Genomic DNA, 18,824 nt, shown 5'->3' on the forward strand with positions numbered 1-18,824 from the left:
CCTAGGCCAGGGAGTGGCTGGGGCAAAGCGCCGGAGAGAAGGGGGAAAACGCGGGAGAAAGACCCGCCGGAAAGAGGATGGGGGCGGGGCCGAAACGCCGCACTAGGCCCCGACAGAAGCCGGGGCCTAAATTAGCCCCCGGTGACCGGCGGAAAAGGTCCAGGCCCCGACCGAAGCCGGGGCCTGGATTAGAGCCTGGTGACCGCTGTGGGGGAGAGACGCCGTGGAAACCTTACAAGGCCCCGGCGCTACCGCCGCAATGAACCCCTTCTCTGGTGGACCCATGTGCCGCACAAGGGAAGCTGAAGAGAGATCCAGGGTGAGGTAAGAGCCCTGGACCCCAAACTGTGGGACACAGTGACTTCCCCATAAAACAACCCCTGAGCCCCACTCTTAGATTGCTAGACAGGGGAGAAAATACTAACCTTTCTTCATCTGTATACTTACCCTTGAATGATCTGGGATGGTATGGGGAAAATACTCACCTCAAACCTCCCACGCCGGTACTAACCTGAAGAGGAATGAGACGTCCAGGAGCTGATGGACGTCCTCGTCTCCGCAACCGACAGGCTCTGGTGGGCGAGTGGGTGGGGGACGGAGCCAGGACCGGACTTCTGAGCACGCTTGTGTGCTAGGATCTTGGTCCTGGAGAGGGATCTATGAGGATACGGGGTGGCAGTACACGCCGTACTCATAGTCCGTATTGTGGGACTACAGGTGTGACTGTTCACCCTGTATCCCTCCGGAAAACCTGAAAAGAAAATGACGTACATTGAGGTAGATAAGGGTCTAATGAAAGACCCGTGTCCACCTCCTACTGACACTAAGCTAAACTGAATATCCTACTTCCTGTCGGTAGGGTGTATACTGCAGAGGAGGAGCTAACTTTTTAATTTGCATAGTGTCAGCCTCCTAGTGGCAGCAGCATACACCCATGGTTCCTGTGTCCCCCAATGAAAGGCGATAGAGAAATGTCAACTCGTCCTGCAAAAAACAAGACGTCACATGACAACCAAAATATGGAAAAATTATAGCTCTCAAAATGTGGAGACGCAAAAACTATTTTTTGCAATAAAAAGCGTCTTTTAGTGTGTGACGGCTGCCAATCATAAAAATCCGCCAAAAAAAGCTATACAAGTATATCAAACCCCCCCTTCATCACCCCCTTAGTTAGGGAAAAATAATAAAATTTAAAAAAATGTATTCCATTTTTCTCATTAGGGTTGGGGATAAAGATGGGGTTGGGGCTAAAGTTAGGGTTTGGATTACATTTACGGTTGGGATTAGGGTTATGGTTGGGATTAGGGTTAGGGGTGTGTTTGGGTTAGGGTTTCAGTTAGAATTGGGGGGTTTTCACTGTTTAGGCACATCAGGGGCTCTCCCAACGCGACATGGCGTCCGATCTCAATTCCAGCCAATTCTGCGTTGAAAAAGGTAAAACAGTGCTCCTTCCCTTCCGAGCTCTCCCGTGCCCCAACATATGGGGTATCAGCATGCTCGGGACAAATTGGACAAAAACTTTTGGGTCTAATTTCTCCTGTTACCCTTGGGAAAATACAAAACCGGGGGCTAAAAAATAATTTTTGTGGGAAAAATTTTTTTTTTTATTTTCACAGCTCTGCGTTGTAAACTGTAGTGAAACACTTGGAGGTTCAAAGTTCTCACAACACATCTAGATAAGTTCCTTGGGGGTTTAGTTTTCAATATGGGGTCATTTGTGGGGGATTTCTACTGTTTAGGTATGTCAGGGGCTCTGCAAATGCAACGTGACGCCTGCAGACCAATCCATCTAAGTCTGCATTCCAAAAGGCGCGCCTTCCCTTCCGAGCTCTGCGATGCGCCCAAACTGTGGTTCTCCCCCACATATGGGGTATCAGCGTACTCAGGACTAATTGGAGAACAACTTTTGGGGTCCAATTTCTCCTGTTACCCTTGGGAAAATACAAATCTGGGGGCTAAAACATAATTTTTGTGAAAAAAAAAAAAAAATTATTTTCACGGCTCTGCGTTATAAACTGTAGTGAAACACTTGGAGGTTCAAAGTTTTCACAACACATCTAGATCAGTTCCTTAGGGGGTCTTCTTTCCAAAATGGTGTCACTTGTGGGGGATTTCAATGTTTAGGCACATCAGGGGCTCTCCAAACGCGTCATGGCGTCCCATCTCAATTCCAGTCAATTTTGCATTGAAAAGTCAAATGGCACTCCTTCCCTTCTGATCTCTGCCATGCGCCCAAACAGTGGTTTACCCCCACATATGGGGTATCAGCGTACTCAGGACAACTTGCACAACAACTTTCTCTTACGCCTCATTGGGGGACACAGACCGTGGGTGTATGCTGCTGCCACTAGGAGGGACACTAAGTGATACAAAGAAAGTGATCTCCTCCCCTGCAGTATACACCCTCCTGCTGGCTCTCAACTAACCAGTTCTTGCTTAGTGTCTGCAGGAGGCACTTGGGTCTGGTTCAGACCCCAACGTTTTTATTTTATTTTTTACTTTTCTGTAAATTATTATTTTTTAATTAACGAAGTGAAGGGGACGACGGATCCTTTCAAGGTTCCGATCTCCCCCGAATCATCAACAGGCGAGCACGCGGAGTATACCTCTCCGTACCCACTCCTGCGGCGTGGGAAGCCATGCCTGAGCTCTGTTCAGGGGCGACGGTTCCTTCGAGTCCTGATCTCCCTACACCGGCAGCAGGCGACCGCATGGAGTGTCGCCTCCATGTATCCTCTCCTGTAGCCAGGCCTATAGCCGGACAACTGGCGCCGTCCACCCGGGGGCTGAACTCCGTGGACAGAGGCCCCTCTCTATGGCATCCGAGCAGCCCCCACTGTCCCACCATGGTTAAAGCGGATGGCACAAAGAGGCGGACGGTTCCTTTCCACCTCCCTAACAAAGGGATGGTGGATTGAGGGTTATCCCTCTATCCCTGCACCTGCAGCAGAACAGTAAAGTGTGCGTGCTTTCCTCGGCGCTGAAACCCAGTCATCGCGGCGGCTCCATGCCGGGACGGGCACTGATGGTGAGTGGATCCAGTCAGCGGTTTGCCTCTGCAGTGGGATATTCACATGCTGACAGGCAGCCTCAGCTTTCCTGTGGCTCACCTCCCTGAGGTAACACTCTGGCCGGCTGCGAAAATTTAGCCCACGGCTTCGGCCGATGTGTAGGTCGCATCCCAGAACCCGCACCCGCACTATGGCGCGCTAAGGCGGCTCTGCCCACCTTTTCTGGCGCTTCCCTGGCACGGGAGCGATCGCTTCCCTCGGCAACGTTGGTATTGCTCACGGCGGCTGCAGAAATTTAGGCCCCGGCTTGGGCCTATTCATGGAAGTCACGAAGCTCCGCCCCCATAGCGTATGTGGCTCCACCCACTAAATAGGTGCCTCTCGCTCTCTGCGAGACTTCACCACCTCTGCATCTCCCAGTGGCCATCTTGGTCCACTCTGCCGGCACACACAGGGGCGATGGTTTTACATTAAAGTGGCACAACGACTCTGCAACCGAGTAAGGAAGTACTGCATAAATTTGCATATTCACTAGTCTTAAAGGCACATGACCAGTATTCCTGGTCTTAAAGGCACAGGACCAGTATTCCCTGGTCTTAAAGGCACAGGACCAGTATTCCCTGGTCTTAAGGGAACATGACCAGTATTTCCTGGTCTTAAAGGGACACTGTCACCTGAATTTGGAGGGAACAATCTTCAGCCATGGAGGCGGTTTTTGGGGTGTTTGATACACCCTTTCCTTACCCGCCGGCTGCATGCTGGCTGCAATATTGGATTGAAGTTCATTCTCTGTCCTTCATAGTACACGCCTGGGCAAGGCAAGATTGCCTTGTGCAGACATGTACTACGGAGGACAGAGAATGAACTTCAATCCAATATTGCAGCCAGCATGCAGCCGGCGGGTAAGGAAAGGGTGAATCAAAAACCCCACAACCCCGCCTCCATGGCTGAAGATTGTTCCCTCCAAATTCAGTTGACAGTGTCCCTTTAAATGCACATGACCCATAATCCCTGGTCAGGCACAGGACCAGTATTCCTGGTCTTAAAGGCGCATGACCAATATTTCCTGTTCTAAATGACACATGACCAGTATTCCCTGGTCTCAAAGGCACATGACCAGTCCGAAGCCAGTCACCCTAAATGAGCTCAGGAGCCCTCCGCCGCCTATCCCAGCTTATCCCAGAGTACCAAGTTCCCTGAGTGGGCTTCGTCACTGCCGCAACCCATGGATTCTCTCACAAGAGATTGAATTCCTCCGTGCTTGCAACGTTTTTTTGTGCGTCGTGTCCGCCATTTCCGAACGCGCATGCGCGTCCGCAACTCCGCCCCCTCCCCTCAACTCACAATGGGGCAGCGGTTGCGTTGTAGTAATGCATCCGCTGCCCCCGTTGTGCTGCGTTGTCACAGGATGCGTCGGTACGTCGGCCCGACGCACTGCGACGGGCCGACGCTAGTGTGAAAGTATCCTTATAAGGCAAGTAATCCCACTTATTAAACCTGACAGGGCACACCTGTGAAGTGAAAACCATTCCCGGAGACTACCTCTTGAAGCTCATCAAGAGAATGCCAAGAGTGTGCAAAGCCGTCATCAAAGCAAAAGGTGGCTACTTTGAAGAACCTAGAATATAAGACATATTTTCAGTTGTTTCACACTTTTTTGTTAAGTATATAATTCCACATGTGTTAATTCATAGTTTTGATGCCTTCAGTGTGAATGTACAATTTTCATAGTCATGAAAATACAGAAAAATCTTTAAATGAGAAGGTGTGTCCAAACTTTTGGTCTGTACTGTATCTCTGTGATTTAACCCCTTTACCCCCAAGGGTGGTTTGCACGTTATGGACCGGGCCAATTTTTACAATTCTGACCACTGTCCCTTTATGAGGTTATAACTCTGGAACGCTTCAACGGATCCCGGTGATTCTGACATTGTTTTCTCGTGACATATTGTACTTCATGGTAGTGGTAAAATTTCTTTGATATTACCTGCGTTTATTTGTGAAAAAAACGGAAATATGTCAAAAATTTTGCAATTTTCCAACTTTGAATTTTTATGCAATTAAATCACAGAGATATATCACACAAAATACTTAATAAGTAACATTTCCCAGATGTCTACTTTACATCAGCACAATTTTGGAACCAAAATTTTTTTTGTTAGGGAGTTATAAGGGTTAAAAGTTGACCAGCAATTTCTCATTTTTACAACACCATTTTATTTTAGGGACCACATCTCATTTGAAGTCATTTTGAGGGGTCTATATGATAGAAAATACCCAAGTGTGACACCATTCTAAAAACTGCACCCCTCAAGGTTCTCAAAACCACATTCAAGAAGTTTATTAACCCTTCAGGTGTTTCACAGGAATTTTTGGAATGTTTAAATAAAAATGAACATTTAACTTTTTTTCACAAAAAATTTACTTCAGCTCCAATTTGTTTTATTTTACCAAGGGTTACAGGAGAAAATGGACCCCAAACCTTGTTGTACAATTTGTCCTGAGTACGCCGATACCCCATATGTGGAGGTAAACCACTGTTTAGGCGCATGACAGAGCTTGGAAACGAAGGAGTGCCATTTGACTTTTCAATGCAAAATTCACAGGAATTGAGATGGGACGCCATGTTGCGTTTGGAGAGCCACTGATGTGCCTAAACATTGAAACCCCCCACAAGTGACACCATTTTGGAAAGTAGACCCCCTAAGGAACTTATCTAGAGGTGTGGTGAGCACTTTGACCCACCAAGTGCTTCACAGAAGTTTATAATGCAGAACCGTAAAAATAAAAAATCATTTTTTTTTCACAAAAATTATCTTTTTGCCCCCAATTTTTTATTTTCCCAATGGTAAGAGAAGAAATTGGAATCAAAACGTTGTACAATTTTCCCTGAGTACGCTGATACCCCATATGTGGGGGTAAACCACTGTTTGGGCGCATGGGAGAGCTCGGAAGGGAAGGAGCGCCGTTTGACTTTTCAATGCAAAATTCACAGGAATTGAGATGGGACGCCATGTTGCGTTTGGAGAGCCACTGATGTGCCTAAACATTGAAACCCCCCACAAGTGACACCATTTTGGAAAGTAGACCCCCTAAGGAACTTATCTAGATGTGTGGTGAGCACTTTGACCCACCAAGAGCTTCACAGAAGTTTATAATGCAGAGCCGTAAAAATAAAACTAAAATTTTTTCCCACAAAAATTATTTTTTAGCCCCCAGTTTTGTATTTTCCCGAGGGTAACAGGAGAAATTGGACTCCAAAAGTTGTTGTGCAATTTGTCCTGAGTGCGCTGATACCCCATATGTGGGGGGAACCACCGTTTGGGCGCATGGGAGGGCTCGGAAGGGAAGGAGCGCCATTTGGAATACAGACTTAGATGGAATGGTCTGCAGGCGTCACATTGCGTTTGCAGAGCCCCTAATGTACCTAAACAGTAGAAACCCCCCACAAGTGACCCCATATTGGAAACTAGACCCCCCAAGGAACTTATCTAGATGTGTTGTGAGAACTTTAAGCCCCCAAGTGTTTCACTACAGTTTATAACGCAGAGCTGTGAAAATAAAAAATCTTTTTTTTTTTCCCACAAAAATTATTTTTTAGCCCCTAGTTTTGTATTTTCCCAAGGGTAACAGGAGAAATTGGACCCCAAAAGTTGTTGTCCAATTTGTCCTGAGTACGCTGATACCCCATATGTTGTGGGCACACGGGAGAGCTCGGAAGGGAAGGAGCACTGTTTTACTTTTTCAACGCAGAATTGGCTGGAATTGAGATCGGACGCCATGTCACGTTTGGAGAGCCCCTGATGTGTCTAAACAGTGGAAACCCCCAATTATAACTGAAACCCTAATCCAAACACACCCCTAACCCCAATTCCAACGGTAACCCTAACCACACCTCTAACCCAGGCACACCCCTAACCCTATTCCCAATCGCAAATGTAATCCAAACCCTAACCCTAACTTTAGCCCCAACCCTAACTGTAGCCTTAACCCTAGCCATAACCCTAGCCCTAACCATAACCCTAGCCCTAGCCCTAATCCTAGCCCTAACCCTAGCCCTAACCCTAGCGGGAAAATGGAAATAAATACATTTTTTAAATTTTTTTATTTTTCCCTAACTAAGGGGGTGATGAAGGGGGGTTTGATTTACTTTTATAGTGGGTTTTTTAGCGGGTTTTTATGATTGGCAGCCGTCACACACTGAAAGACGCTTTTTATTGCAAAAAATATTTTTTGCATTACCACATTTTGAGAGCTATAATTTTTCCATATTTGAGTCCACAGAGTCATGTGAGGTCTTGTTTTTTGCGGGACGAGTAGACGTTTTATTGCTAACATTTTCGGGCACGTGACATTTTTTGATCGCTTTTTATTCCGATTTTTGTGAGGCAGAATTACCAATAACCAGCTATTCATGAATTTCTTTTGGGGGAGGCGTTTATACCGTTCCGCGTTTGGTAAAATTGATAAAGCAGTTTTATTCTTTGAGTCAGTACGATTACAGCGATACCTCATTTATATCATTTTTTTATGTTTTGGCGCTTTTATACGATAAAAACTATTTTATAGAAAAAATAATTATTTTTGCATCGTTTTATTCTGAGGACTATAACTTTTTTATTTTTTTGCTGATGTTGCTGTATGGCAGCTCATTTTTTGCGGGACAAGATGACGCTTTCAGCGGTACCATGGTTATTTATATCCGTCTTTTTGATCGCGTGTTATTCCACTTTTTATTCGGCGGTATGATAATAAAGCGTTGTTTTTTGCCTTTTTTTTTTTTTTCTTACGGTGTTTACTGAAGGGGTTAACTAGTGGGACAGTTTTATAGGTCGGGTCGTTACGGACGCGGCGATACTAAATATGTGCACTTTTATTGTTTTTTTTTTTTATTTAGATAAAGAAATGTATTTATGGGAATAATAATTTTTTTTTTTTCATTATTTAGGTTTTTTTTTTTTTTTTTTTTTACACACTTGTAAAAAAAATTTTTTACTTTTTTACTTTGTCCCAGGGGGGGACAATACAGATCGGTGATCTGCCAGTTTGCACAGCAGTCTGGCAGATCACTGATCTGTCTCAGAGCGCTGCAGCGTTACCAAGTGCCTGCTCTGAGCAGGCACTTGGTAAGCCACCTCCCTCCCTGCAGGACCCGGCCCGGATCCGCGGCCATCTTGGATCCGGGATTTGCTGCAGGGAGGAAGGTAGAAGGTAGGAGACCCCCGGAGCAACGCGATCACATCGCGTTGCTGCGGGGGTCTCAGGGAAGCCCACAAGGAGCCCCCTCCCTGCGCGATGCTTCCCTGCACTGCCGGCACATCGCGGTCATGTTTGATCGTGGCGTGCCGGGGGTTAATGTGCCGGGGGCGGTCCGTGACCGCTCCTGGCACATAGTGCCGGATGTCAGCTGCGATAAGCAGCTGACACTCGGCCGTGCTCCCCCCGTGAGCGCGGCCCATCGCCTATGATGTACTATTCCATCCTTGGGAAGTAGGGCCCACCCCACATGGACGGAATAGTACGTTCAATGGCAGAAAGGGGTTAAGGACATAAAAATTTAAAGTTGGAAAATTGCGAAATTTTCAATATTTTGCCAAATTTCCGTTTTTTTTTTCCAAGTAAACACAGGTAATATCAAAGAAATTTTACCACTATCATGAAGTACAATATGTCACGAGAAAACAGTGTCAGAATCACCGGGATCCGTTGAAGCGTTCCAGAGTTATAACCTCATAAAGGGACAGTGGTCAGAATTGTAAAAATCGGCCCGGTCATTAACGTGCAAACCACCCTTGGGGTTAAAGGGGTGGTCCGAAACCCCCCCAAAAATTCCTACCTTTGTTTTTTTTTTCTCTAATAAACTTCCATTTTGATAACATTTTGTTTGAGAATCCCCAGTGCATGCTGCGATACTTGATCGGGATGTCACCAGGAGGCCATTGTCACTGCCACAGTAACTTTCCCAACCCTGATACATAGAGCAATCCGTGACATGCACTGGGATTCTCAAACTTAACTTTGGTTTTTGAACACCCCTTTAACTCTGCAGGGAAATCTTATTCGCTATGTTATGGGTAGACCTGGGTATAAGGGAACAGAGCATGACACTGGGATTCAAAGACCGCCAGGGAAAATCAAAAAAATAATGGCAAAGCCACAAAAGAGGACTAAAAATCCTCCAAAAAAAATCAAAAATACAGCAGAAAAAAGGCAGTACTGTTACCTGCACTACAGGACGCAGCCAGCCCGTATAGCAAGATGTTGGCAACACAGGTGCAAAACGCTAAATAGATAGCCACTCGCCACATACCCATTCATGGGGGGGGGTGACTGCTTAGTATACATTTGCACAATAGTGGCCTGTATAGGGTGCTGTTCACATGCAGGTACTGCATAGTGTCTGTTTCTCCCGCCTATTAGTCACGCCGCTACTATTCGATGAGGTGGGCTGGCCAGCACTCAATGCATCCCAGTGTGAACACGCCTGTATACAAGACCCAAAGTGCTGGGCTTGGCTGCACCAGAGAAAATCCCCCAGGCCATGCACTAGTAGAATGCATTGGATATAAGTCTACACCCCTATTAAAATGCCAGCTTTTTGTCATGTAAAATAATAATTAAAAAAAAATCATATCAACCAGAATAATTTCAGAACTGTTCCCATCTTTAATGTCTCCTATAATCTGTACAATTAAGGTGAAAAAATAAATAAGTAAATAAAATGTGTTTGCCTAAATATACACACCCTTAATGCAATACTTTCTAGAAGTCCCCTTTACGTTTAGGGCTCTGTAGACTTTTTATATCCACTTTATGTAATTCTCCTTGCTGGGTATGTTCTGTTATTAAGCAGAGAAGTGATGAATTACTTGCCAGCCGTGTGAGGCTTGATTTCCATCCATCCTCCTTATACAATGCATCATCTTCTAACTTCTGTTCCTTACAGCCACGAAAAACGACATACCCATTAAAGTCTCCTGGTATAAGACCAAATAGTGGCAGGCACCTGTCATCGTCTGGCACGCTCCGTGGTCATCCAACCCCACTGGAAAGGGAACCATATAAGATCAGCTTCAGCCGGATCACCGAATCGGAGCATGAATCTACCACCTCTCCCCCCATTTCCCCCAACACTCCGTCTACACCTCCCGTCTCGGCCTCCTCTGAGCTCAGCGTGTTTCTTGATGGTGATATGAACAGTTCCTATGGTAAGTCTTCTCCATCCAATACCGCCAGTTCCAGTGCTCCTCCATCCAGGGTAGCATTTAAGGGTTATGCCCATGCCTGCTGAACATCCCGTCGCTGCCATCTTGCTCCTCATTTGGGGTCTAGCCTGTGGATGGGCTTTGCAGAATATCATTTACTCTATTCATCGTGAGACATTAAGTCCATAACACGGTGTTGGAATTGTAGTGAGGTTTCACCATTTTCACAACGCTTGCAATTCTTTCTTCTCATTTTTCAGTACATTATATGGTAAAATTAATGGCGCCATTAAAAACTTATACACATTTATATTTGTCGAAATACAGTCTGTTGGGTGGCGGTAAGGTGGAATTTGTCCTGCGGATTATACACTCTTATGTACGTAATGAAGTTCAGTTCGCGTGGGGAGTAAATGTCGTCCCCCGTACACCACACTCATTTCTCCTGTCATTACAGGTGGTAACAGTATCTTTGCTCCTGTGTTCCTGCCTCACTCCAGTAAGTATCATTTCCTTATATTTATTGGGTTTATGTATCTAATGGAGCTGATTTACTAAACATAATGAGCCAAAGTTCTGGCTTCATTTGCAAAAAAAAAAAATCAAGCAGTTCTTGCAGACTTTTGTTGGTGCACCTGGCTAAAAATACTCATCAAACGTCGGGTTCTGTGACAATTTTGGCAAATTTTTGGACGGTTTTCACTAAGTTTTGCTCCAGATAATTATTTGCCACATCGTTCCAGATGTGGTCACATTAGTTACGTACAGCAGTGTCACAAGCATACTAGGCAGGGGTTTCCCAATGTGCATCTTCCCCGACTGTCAAAGGGACCAATGCTACCCTACCATAGATTGTATGGTGGCAGATCAGAGTCCTGAGGACGAGACGCCCCGTCGGGCTTGTCCTGAGGACGAGACGCCCCGTCGGGCTTGTCCTGAGGACGAGACGCCCCGCCGGGCTTGTCCTGAGGACGAGACGCCCCGTCGGGCTTGTCCTGAGGACGAGACGCCCCGCCGGGCTTGTCCTGAGGAAGAGACGCCCCGCCGGGCTTTTTCCTGAGGAAGAGACGCCCCGCCGGGCTTTTTCCTGAGGAAGAGACGCCCCGCCGGGCTTTTTCCTGAGGAAGAGACGCCCCGCCGGGCTTTTTCCTGAGGAAGAGACGCCCCGCCGGGCTTTTTCCTGAGGAAGAGACGCCCCGCCGGGCTTTTTCCTGAGGAAGAGACGCCCCGCCGGGCTTTTTCCTGAGGAAGAGACGCCCCGCCGGGCTTTTTCCTGAGGAAGAGACGCCCCGCCGGGCTTTTTCCTGAGGAAGAGACGCCCCGCCGGGCTTTTTCCTGAGGAAGAGACGCCCCGCCGGGCTTTTTCCTGAGGAAGAGACGCCCCGCCGGGCTTTTTCCTGAGGAAGAGACGCCCCGCCGGGCTTTTTCCTGAGGAAGAGACGCCCCGCCGGGCTTTTTCCTGAGGAAGAGACGCCCCGCCGGGCTTTTTCCTGAGGAAGAGACGCCCCGCCGGGCTTTTTCCTGAGGAAGAGACGCCCCGCCGGGCTTTTTCCTGAGGAAGAGACGCCCCGCCGGGCTTTTTCCTGAGGAAGAGACGCCCCGCCGGGCTTTTTCCTGAGGAAGAGACGCCCCGCCGGGCTTTTTCCTGAGGAAGAGACGCCCCGCCGGGCTTTTTCCTGAGGAAGAGACGCCCCGCCGGGCTTTTTCCTGAGGAAGAGACGCCCCGCCGGGCTTTTTCCTGAGGAAGAGACGCCCCGCCGGGCTTTTTCCTGAGGAAGAGACGCCCCGCCGGGCTTTTTCCTGAGGAAGAGACGCCCCGCCGGGCTTTTTCCTGAGGAAGAGACGCCCCGCCGGGCTTTTTCCTGAGGAAGAGACGCCCCGCCGGGCTTTTTCCTGAGGAAGAGACGCCCCGCCGGGCTTTTTCCTGAGGAAGAGACGCCCCGCCGGGCTTTTTCCTGAGGAAGAGACGCCCCGCCGGGCTTTTTCCTGCTGCCATAACATGTCGCTCCAGATTACTAGTTGATTCTTCATTAGTTATTTAAGACCTGATCAGATAAAAGAAATCTGCACCGGACTATAGGAGCAGCTGTGGACAATCCGGGGACCTGACTGGTTCCTTTTAATTATCTGTTATCCCAGCAATACCCTACATAGCTGGCCTTGTCCAGCTCCTGCAGGGTTCCTCTGGTGTAGACGCAATGCAGAAACTGTCCCATGCAGCTGCTGTTGTCCAGTGCATTTCTGTATTTCACACTGACCTCTGCTATTGTTTTCGGTCTTTTCTAGAATCCTTCTTCAGCTCATGTAATAGTCTGCACAGGTTAAGTGAAGAGCCTCTCCTTCCTCCTCCATTACCTCCACGTAAGAAAGTTGATCCGGACTCTTACAGCCTCTCGGTATGTGCCGTTACCTGCCATCATCGGAGAATTCCAGATATGTAATTCTCTAGTACAGATTTCTTATTTCATTGTGATGATGGTTGTCATGGGTTCGGCTGCAATCCCTGGATGACTGAATGCAGAATACTGCTTAATACTATCTATATACGATCTATGCAAATCCATTAATGCTGAGCTCCCCCTAGTGGTGTTTGCAGAAATATACCATTCATCAATTCCAAAAAACATTTTATTAGGGTTCTGAATCCAATGAATCCAAAGCACAAAAAATTCAGGAAACTTGACACATCTCGTTATAAGCAGAAGCCATGATGCTGTACAGAAGCTGTAAGTGCAGAGCAGGGCCCAGCCTGTGATTTGTATAGGGGTCCTATGGTTTGTGTTCTCCAATCCTCGCAGTAAGGCTGGAGACGCACTAGCGTAGAATACAGATGCGTGCTATACGAGAAAACATCGCATAGCACTCGGACCACTGTCAATCTATGGGGCAGCTCACATCACTGTATTTTTTTCTCAGGCGTATTCTACGTGCGTGTGAAACCACAGAATGCGAAGATTGTACACGTATATCATCTGAGTCTCGCCAATGCAAGTCTATGGGTGCGAGAAAAGCTCAGACACCACACGGACCATCAGTCTAGCTTGTGACAAATACGCACATTTTCCTCATTTCAGCCCATTGAGCCATTAAATTCAATGGGGAAAATCAGTGAGAAATGTAAAGCCATACGCGTATCATGCAGATACATAGGTTCAATAAAATCTCATCATAGCATTGCAAACGGATTATACACGGATGACCATACAGAGAACACTCTTGGCAGGGAGACTCGGACCAATTTTGCATACGCAAGTGTGACCCCGGCCTTATGTAATAAATACATGTGGCAAGGGCAATTATCCTGGTAGGGGAGTACATGTGTGTGTATTATTATTTCCAGCTTTTTTTTTGCCCGTCAACCTTCTTCAAGGATTAAATGAGTAATAAAAGAATAGATTAACTGCACTGCCGATGTACAGAATATTATATATTGATTGCTGCTTTCCTCTGAAGACTTCTCCAATCATGTCCTCGGGTTGTGTCTGGTACTGCAGTAGAGCTGAGCTGCGATATCACACAATCCATGGCCAGAGTAGTGTTTCTGGGTGAAAGCAGACATGTTTTTCTAAGCTTGGAGGAACCCTTTAGTATCGGTCTATACTGAAATATTCGTTCACGTTTTCCATTTTTGCTGATTTTTCTTCTCTGTCATACAGGGGAGCTCTCGATCAGATAAGGACCCTCCTGCAGTTCCACCCAGACTTCCACCACCTCCAAAGATCCAACCTCGAGTCCCTGCTTATACCGGAGCTTTTGATGGACCCCTGCACAGCCCACCTCCTCCTCCCCCCAGAGATCCTCTTCCTGACACGCCACCTCCTGTTCCACAAAGGCCTCCTGAACACTTTATAAACTGCCCCTTGAACCTTCAGCCTCCACCCCTGGGACGTCTCCACCGAGAGCAGGATTGGTTCCGGGAAGCAAACACCGTCCCCAACTCTCCCAACACCCCGCCAAGCACTCCGTCCCCTAGAGCGCTGCGCCGCTGCTGTGGGCTCAGCACCAGCCACAACAACCTCTCTCCATGTGCGGCTCCGCCGGTCCCTCCAAGGCAGAATTCCAGCCCTCAGCTGCCAAAACTGCCACCAAAGACTTACAAAAGGGAATTTTCCCACCCTCCTTTGCACAGACTAACCTTATTGGAGAATGCAGAAACGCCGCAATGACTACAGCCGACAGAAGTCCTCGACACTGGATAGGGATCAGCGATGTACTTTCATTAGCTTCTTTTTAATTTATTTATTTTGATAAGGCACTGTATTTCCACCGTTAACCCCTTCTGTGCTCAACACTTATTAACGGAAGGGTTAACGATAACACTCTTACACTAAAGTGCTACTGATCAAAACAGCGAGTGCAGGAATGATCCACACTACGGCCTTCAAACACTAAAACAGCGTGTTACTGCCTCAGGGGAACACCATGCGTCCTTGCCTTGTTTTGGGGACACAGTGCTGTCGGCTCCTCCACCTTTTCCGCCTTCACATCTTGCAATTTTTTTTTATTTTTGCATTTCACCCTCCAAATGGATCGGCACATTCCAGGCCCATTCAGTGCGGCAAAAAAAATTTTGGGGAAAAAATTGTCTAATTCGGAGGATTCGATGTCTTGGTTATCAAATGCACTAAGTGGCCTTTTTCTTTCCAAACCGAAAACGAGACGTGGCTAATCCTCCACAGATGGGAGCGGCATTCCGCCTGTCCGGCTTTGTCGTGTGCAGACCATTGGGTGCTATTTATTTTTCCTTTTTTTGTTTTTGGCAGATGGGTATCTACATGCAAGCAATTTTTTTAAGGGTACAATAATTTGAAAGGAAGGTTTTTTGGGGATTTTCTCAACGCATAGCAGAGTGGAGTCTGTCATTTAAAGGGGTTATGTAATGAAAATTGAAATTTTTGGGTAGCATGTTTGAATTACTTCCATTTTAAAGACCTCTGCTTGTTGTCAATGGCTTGAAATAGTTTTTCCAATGGACATTGCTACCTCTGAAATAGGGAGCATCGTGCCGATGTACTTAAGGCGAGATTCCCACATCCAGTTCTCACGGTCCGAACACATACCGTGACAATCTGATGTGTGAATCCGACCTGAAGGAGCTGTTCAGGCAGGAAACATGGACCCATCCATGGGATTGGTCAGCAATATGAGATCGGTAGGGGTGCTGGGTGTTGGACCACCACCACGGTGTACAGTACACAGCAGCTGCCGCTGCACCCTGGACGGAGCTGCGCTCAACATTTACATCCGGCGGACACTGGATTTGTCGTAAGCTGATCGGTGCGGGTGCCCATGCGCAAAGTAAGCGGATCCTGTGCGGATGGTACCCGGGGTGGAGGAGAGGAGACTCTCCTCCAGGTCCTAAAAAAAAAAAAAAATTATATTCTCACCTTCTGGCGGCCCCCGGATCCAGCCCAGGCCTTAGCAATGCTCCCGTTCCCAGTGATGCTTTGCGACAATAACCTGTGATGACGTAGCGGTCTCGCGTGATGCTACGCCATCTGGGGTCATTGTCGCGAGGCATCACTGGGAATGGGAGTTGCCAGGAGCATTGCGAGGATCGGGAAGGCTGTGGGAGCCGCATAGGCAGCATCAATAGTAAAAAGTTGGTCACACTTGTCAAACACAATGTTTGACAAATGTGACCAACCTGTTAATCAGTTTTCCAAGCGATCTGTAGGAAAACGCTAACATTCTGCAAGCTAATTACACATGTAAAACGCTAGTGTTGAGCGGGAAAACGCATGCCAATTCCGCATGCGTTTTACCCGCGGCAGGGAGTTGCAGAATACACGCAGAAATTTCCACGGCAATTCAGCAACGTGTGCACATAGCCTAACAGCTGCAAAACATGCAGCCGTGAGGACTCGAATATAATATACAGTCACACCCAAGAGACCCTGATAGCACCCAAGCATGCTCGGATAAGACGTTATCTGAGCATGTTCTCTCATCAATAATGCTTAATTTATAGTTTCTGATTAAAGAGGCTATTCCCATCTGTAGTAAATGCCAGAACCGTCTGACAGGTGCTGGGTCCACAGGCTTGTTGGCTCATTCCTGGCTCCATTCACTTTGGTGGAGAGGTAGCTGGGCACTACCCTCTCCATTGAGGTCTATGGGACTTTGTAGGAATGGCCAATACTACTTGCTGAGTTTTTTCCATAACTTGTATAGATACAAGCTGAGAATATTGTACAAATGCCGTCCCCCCAGCATTGAAGTGTAAGGAGAACACACAGTACTTGGGGGTCTTCGTGGTGTGACTGCCATTTTTTAATATCTCTTTGAATAGTTATTGATGGCTTACCTCAGGAATAGGTCATCAGTGTCAGATCGTTGGGGGTCTGACACCTGGCACCCCCTTGATCAACTACCAGGTCCCGTGAATATAGGAATAGCACAGCTCCATACACTGTAGTGGCGGGTGTCAGGTACTGCAATACCTAGGAGTGGCCACTACACATTGTATGTTAGCTGATTGGTGGGGGGTACCAGGTGTCGGACCCTCATCCTCAGGATCCGTCTGGTATCTCCGCCCTGGACAACCCTTTTAAACTTTAATTGCAGAACACCATGGTGGGTCCAATGTCTGCACTGACGCAGTCGATCACAACCTGGTATGACAGACTCTGCTCTGCTACATGTATGTTATGTTTGTGAGCTGAAAGTACGATTTCCCCTGAGTAAAGCTGCTTCTGTCAGGATGGGGATCATTTTCCGATACCAGAGAGCGCATTTCCTACGACCAGTGTGGCATCCACTGCTGTATGGCTGACACCAGAGTGCAATAGAGATGAGAAGGGGTTCACACCAGTAAATGTCAGCCGCCCACACACTTCCACCACTTCGATTCCTTATATAAGTGTTCATTTCTCTGCCGACCCCAGGTTACGCTTGCGGAGTATTCAGATTGTGCCTTTTTCCTTTATTTTAGCAGATTCTGCTGATGAGTTGCCTTTTTCTATCGATCAGTCCTCTCTGGTATGAATGTACGATTTAATACGACTTCTTTTACAGCTGTTTTTCTCTGTTAAACTGAATTATTTTTTTTTTTACAAAGTTTTAGTCCCCCACCCCGATCTCCTGCAGACTCCGCATATGGCATGCAATGGGTTAAAGGAAAGTATTTTATCAAATATTCAGTCCTTGCACTTTGTATATAGATGAGTTCTTCTGGGCGAGATGGTAAAATGGATGTGTCACCTGTATCGGGCGGGCGCTGGTCTGCGTGGAGTGCTGCATTGAGCGGTGGCATTTGGGGGGGGCACAGTTCGGTCGCCAACTCTGTGTACAGGTAATATGTTGCACTTTATCGATCGCCCCACTTTTGGTAAAACTGTGCAAATGTTTATCCAGATCCGAAACCCTGTTACCTTCTGGAAAGTGAAGTTTTGTGATTCCGCTATTTTCTCCAGCTCTGCCTTATTAATGCTGGATCTGTCGTATTCTTCTATAATAATGGGGGGAGGGCGGTCAGCGATGCATGGAGGGGGGGGGAGGGTAAAGTGAGGATAACTTCACTTCCCCTATGGAAGAGCTTTCCGATAAATTTGATATTGATGGTGAGAATCCGTCGTGACAATGGACGTTTTTTTTTTTTTCTTTTGTACCAGACCTCTAATGGCGGACAGCGTGGGATGTCACATGACTTATCAGGTTTCTGCAGTGTTTGTACAGCTGTCTAAGAGCCACGTTCATTTCCCGTCTTGTGGCCTTTTACTGTGCTTCGTATCTGTGTTCTTAACAGATGTAATAAATTTTCAGTAGTCTTAAACCAATGACCCGATTTCTATTATTTCCATCAGATCCATGAAGAACTGTGGTAAGTGATCAGCGTGTGAGGGGTTAAAGAGGGTTTCTGGTGTTATATATCACCTTATCACTGTATAATTTTAAAAGGGATTGATCACTATTATCTTGATGACTTGCGCTTACGAGGGGTCATCAATGTCCGATCGGTGGTGGTCTGACACACGGCACCCCCTGCGATCAGCTCTTGGAGCGCCTCGATGTAAACATAGTGCAGAGCCACAATGGCTCCGTATACTGGACAGTGGACGATCTTAGCTTGGCTCCTATCTAAGTGAATGTGATCTGAGCTGCAGTACCTGGATCCACCACAAAGTGGTGGTGTTTTGGTAAAATCAGACAGCTGATCGGAGTGGGGGGGTGTCAGGTGTAGACCACCACTGGCCTGACAAAGATGAAGGAAGGACTAGTAATCAATGTTAGAAGGGGCAATTTATCAAGACTGGCTTTTTTATATCCAGAGTAGACTTGTGTAAAATGCTAATGATCGCCTCTTAATGAGTGCAGCGTCATAGACTTGGAATACTTTTGCTATAATTAACGCCACTTTTACTTACAAGAAAAATGAACTGGAATATGTTAGTATGCATGCAAAATAAGAACCTGTTCACATTGGCCATTAACCAGATAAAGCCCAAAATGGAAACCAAATGGCCATATACCCTGATGTAAGTAAAAGAAACAGTGCGCATAAATGGGGTACTTGGTAAACACCGTTTTTTAAAAAAAAAAAAGCATAAAAGCCATCCCACCGCAACAAGGTGTGCCCAAATCAGAATTGTTCTATACTCCAGTATTA

The 18,824-nt window shown here is 46.9% G+C and overlaps 1 protein-coding gene across 1 annotated transcript in view; it reads left to right on the forward strand.

Annotated features, from left to right (window-relative positions):
- Window positions 1-17,990, forward strand: part of SOS2 (SOS Ras/Rho guanine nucleotide exchange factor 2) — a 98,982-nt gene extending 80,992 nt beyond the window's left edge. Inside the window, exons 20-23 of the mRNA XM_069735329.1 lie at window positions 9,958-10,219; window positions 10,674-10,715; window positions 12,503-12,612; window positions 13,873-17,990. Coding sequence (XP_069591430.1) covers window positions 9,958-10,219; window positions 10,674-10,715; window positions 12,503-12,612; window positions 13,873-14,382 — 924 coding nt within the window. The 3' untranslated portion in view covers window positions 14,383-17,990. The remainder of the gene's footprint in view (window positions 1-9,957; window positions 10,220-10,673; window positions 10,716-12,502; window positions 12,613-13,872) is intronic.
- Window positions 17,991-18,824: the final 834 nt, after the last annotated feature.

The sequence above is a fragment of the Ranitomeya imitator genome, chromosome 1, assembly GCF_032444005.1.
Source record: "Ranitomeya imitator isolate aRanImi1 chromosome 1, aRanImi1.pri, whole genome shotgun sequence".
NCBI lineage: Eukaryota > Metazoa > Chordata > Amphibia > Anura > Dendrobatidae > Ranitomeya > Ranitomeya imitator.